Below are 3,054 nucleotides of genomic sequence, written 5' to 3' on the forward strand. Positions count from 1 at the left end.
CAACAGACCCATGGCTATGGGGATCTCTCTCTACAGCGGCCTCTCGCAGTCGCAGAACCTCGTCGGTCGTCCTGCATGCCCGTCTCCTCCACGACAGCCTCCCGTTCATTTTGCCGCATCTCCAGTTCCGCCCTCTCCTAGCTCCTCCCCTGTGGTCGCCCGGACCTCCAGTCGCACGTCGGCAAGCAGCGCGGCGGCGCTCACACCAAGGACCCGCGAAGCAGCGAGACGACACAGCAGGACAGAGGTCAGCCTCGCCCCGTCCCGTATGGCTTCGGACGTCCGTCCGGGTCGATCGATCGACTTTACAGCCACGATCCAAAGCACCTATTCGATGCCTACCGAACTTTGTGTTTTACCGGGCTGTGTTTTACACAGGTAGTGGTCTACTTGGAAACGACAACTCAGTCAAGCCATAATTCCTGCTTCAATAACACTTCGTCCTTGATTGTTGGCGGTATGCCTCTTTACATCAAAATAGAGCTACTTCATGCGTTGCACTTGCACTACTTACTATACCACTAGTACGTTTCGGAGTAGTGCATGCATGCACCTGCAAACAAGTTTTGCCATCTTTTGTGACTATGAATCAAAAAAGTTCTGAAGCTCACGGCACGTCAATGAAAATTTATCGATCATGCATGTAACTGACAAAAGGGAATGGGGTTTAAAAAACATTGTAGAAATAATAAGTTGCAGTAGTAGCTAGCTACAAACTACAGACCGATGTGCAGCGCAGTTGCAGTAGGAGCTGCTTGCCCGCGGGTGCCCAGGCGTGGGCGACTGCTCGCGGCGATGGCGGCCTAAGCATGACGTGGAAGACGGCGAGGGCCGCATGGCCGTGCGACTTGGCGGAGTGTAGGCACTGCAGCGCCGGCTCCGCGTGACGGGCAGCGTCAGTGTGGGGAGTTGCCACCTGCCGCGCCACCATGGAGCCCGATGTGCGCAACGCAGATGGAGAAGACGTTGCCTAGTACGGCCTGGAACATGCTGAAGCGCTTGAGCCGGCCGAGGGCGAAGTCGATGCTGTCGCCTCTTGCTGAAGCGCCCTGACCGGCGTTGGGCAGGGGATGCACGCCCGGGCGGAACCTGCAGCAGTCCTCGGCGGCCAAGCGGTATTGCTGGCGGGCGCCGATAATAGATGACGCAGATTTTTTGAGCACGTGCACCCCGGCTCTGCCATCCTGACTCTCCAGGGTCGCTTTAAGATCTGTGCGACATAACTAACTTTCTATATCAAATTTTCTTTTTTTTCTCTCATATAAAACATGTGTTGCAGTTTAAACTTTTGCACTGCGAGAAAGCTTTCTAACTAGAATATAGGATAAATTTTTCAGAATTTTTGGTCCGACATAAATACTAAAACAGTTTTGCTAAAGCAACATGATTTTTTAATCAAACAAAACTTATTTTGTATATTTATGTTAACCAAAAAAATCTAAAAGTTTTATCCTAGATTCTAGTTAGAAAGCTTTGCTGTTCTGCAAAGGTTTGAACTTCAAGACATGTTCTATGAGAGAAACAAAAAAGGGAAATGTGCTTACACGAATCGCGATACGGGGAATGGATGGCTAGATAAGGGATCTGGGTGCAGGTGCTCTTAAACTTGTTTTCGGCCGATGATGGCCTCGACTACTTCATTCGTCCTGTTGATGTAAGTGAAGCTGCGAGCCGACGCCTCCGCCGCCGTGTTCCTCCGCTGCTCCATTGCCGACGTCGGTGCTCTCTCTCTCTCTGTGGCGCCGTATAATAGGAGGAGACGTGAAGACACTAACTAACCACTCGGCCCCCGCCTCGCTGGCAGCAACCCCCAATCGCGCCACCACCGGCCCCCCTCCAGCGACTCCCCTCGCCGCCGCCGGAGGCCACCACCGGGCGAAGCCCGCATCGTGGCGGGGGCGGCGGGGTCTCACCCCCTGGTGTGGCTCTCTCGCGCTAGGCCCACGGCGGGCGGCCCGCCTCCTGTGGTCCGTCGGCGGCTCTCCCGCGGCCTGGCGGCCGATCCAGTGGCACCCCTTCTCCTCCACGCCTCCTGGTGGCTGTCCCGACAGCTCCTCTCCGGTGGTGGATCTGGCTGCGCCGCCGCGGTCCTTCCCGGCCCGCCATGGTCATCGGCGTCGCCGAGTGCGGCGCATCCCCCTCCCTCCTCCCACGAGCTCCACCTCGCATAGTCACCCACCCCCTGGCCCTGGTCGTCCGGCGTCTTCCCGGCAGCAGGGCCTTGTCCCAGCCATGCCTCTTCCTCTCGGGCTGGTTATGGTGCCGTTGGTGATGGATTCAGGCCTCCTCTAGCTTGATCTGTCCTGTGGTCTGTTTGTGGTGGAGCGTCCGGCGGCGCCTGTTGTCAACTTCCCCGACGATGGGTGCGGCTCTTCTTCCGATGGTGTGGTCTTGGCCTACTTTGCTTTCTGCGTCTTCGTATCTGGATCCAGTAGCACTTGGGATTGTGCGGACTTTGGCCAGGGCGAAAGCCTTGCTCGGCTCACCGATGCTGGCGGCAGCGACACCTGCAGGTGCCGTTTCCTTCTTTGGAGGTGCCGCCATGGCCTCTTCTCCGCGCCCCTACGCGAGTATCAGGTGAAACCCTAGATCTAGTTCACTAGATCGGACAACAGCGGCGTCTCGGCATCGTATCCTTCATGAAGGCGCGGTCTTGTTGCTCGTGGTGTGTTTGGTGTTGGATACGAAGATTTTGGATGCTCTGCTGGTCTGGGCTGCTCCTCTTGGCGCGGGTATCCGGGGCGCAATGTACGGCCTTGACGGCGCTCTCTCCATGGCTTCTTCTTCTAGCCCGGCCAGGTCCTGCACCCCACTTGCCGATCACTACTAGAAAAAAGGCTGTTAGTGGTGCATCAGTTTTTGCTATTAATGGCGCACTATAGGTGCGCCACTAGTAACAAATAGTAATGACGCACCTCTGGTGCGCCATTAGTATTCCAGATACTAGTGGCGCACCACATAGTGCGCTATTACTATGTCCAACAGTGCGTCATTACTATGCCTCCCGGGGGGCATATTTACCTTCACGTATGCCCCCAAGTGCGCCATTACTAT

The 3,054-nt window shown here is 56.0% G+C and overlaps 1 protein-coding gene across 1 annotated transcript; it reads right to left on the minus strand.

The window, feature by feature from the left end:
* Positions 1 to 709: 709 nt before the first annotated feature.
* Positions 710 to 1,708, minus strand: LOC109756759 (uncharacterized). Its single transcript, XM_040402189.1, is given in 4 exon segments — positions 710 to 906; positions 909 to 935; positions 938 to 1,121; positions 1,607 to 1,708. Coding segments are annotated over 4 exon segments (510 nt in total).
* Between the last annotated feature and the right edge of the window lie 1,346 nt (positions 1,709 to 3,054).

Source organism: Aegilops tauschii, chromosome 3, assembly GCF_002575655.3.
Source record: "Aegilops tauschii subsp. strangulata cultivar AL8/78 chromosome 3, Aet v6.0, whole genome shotgun sequence".
Taxonomy (NCBI): domain Eukaryota; kingdom Viridiplantae; phylum Streptophyta; class Magnoliopsida; order Poales; family Poaceae; genus Aegilops; species Aegilops tauschii.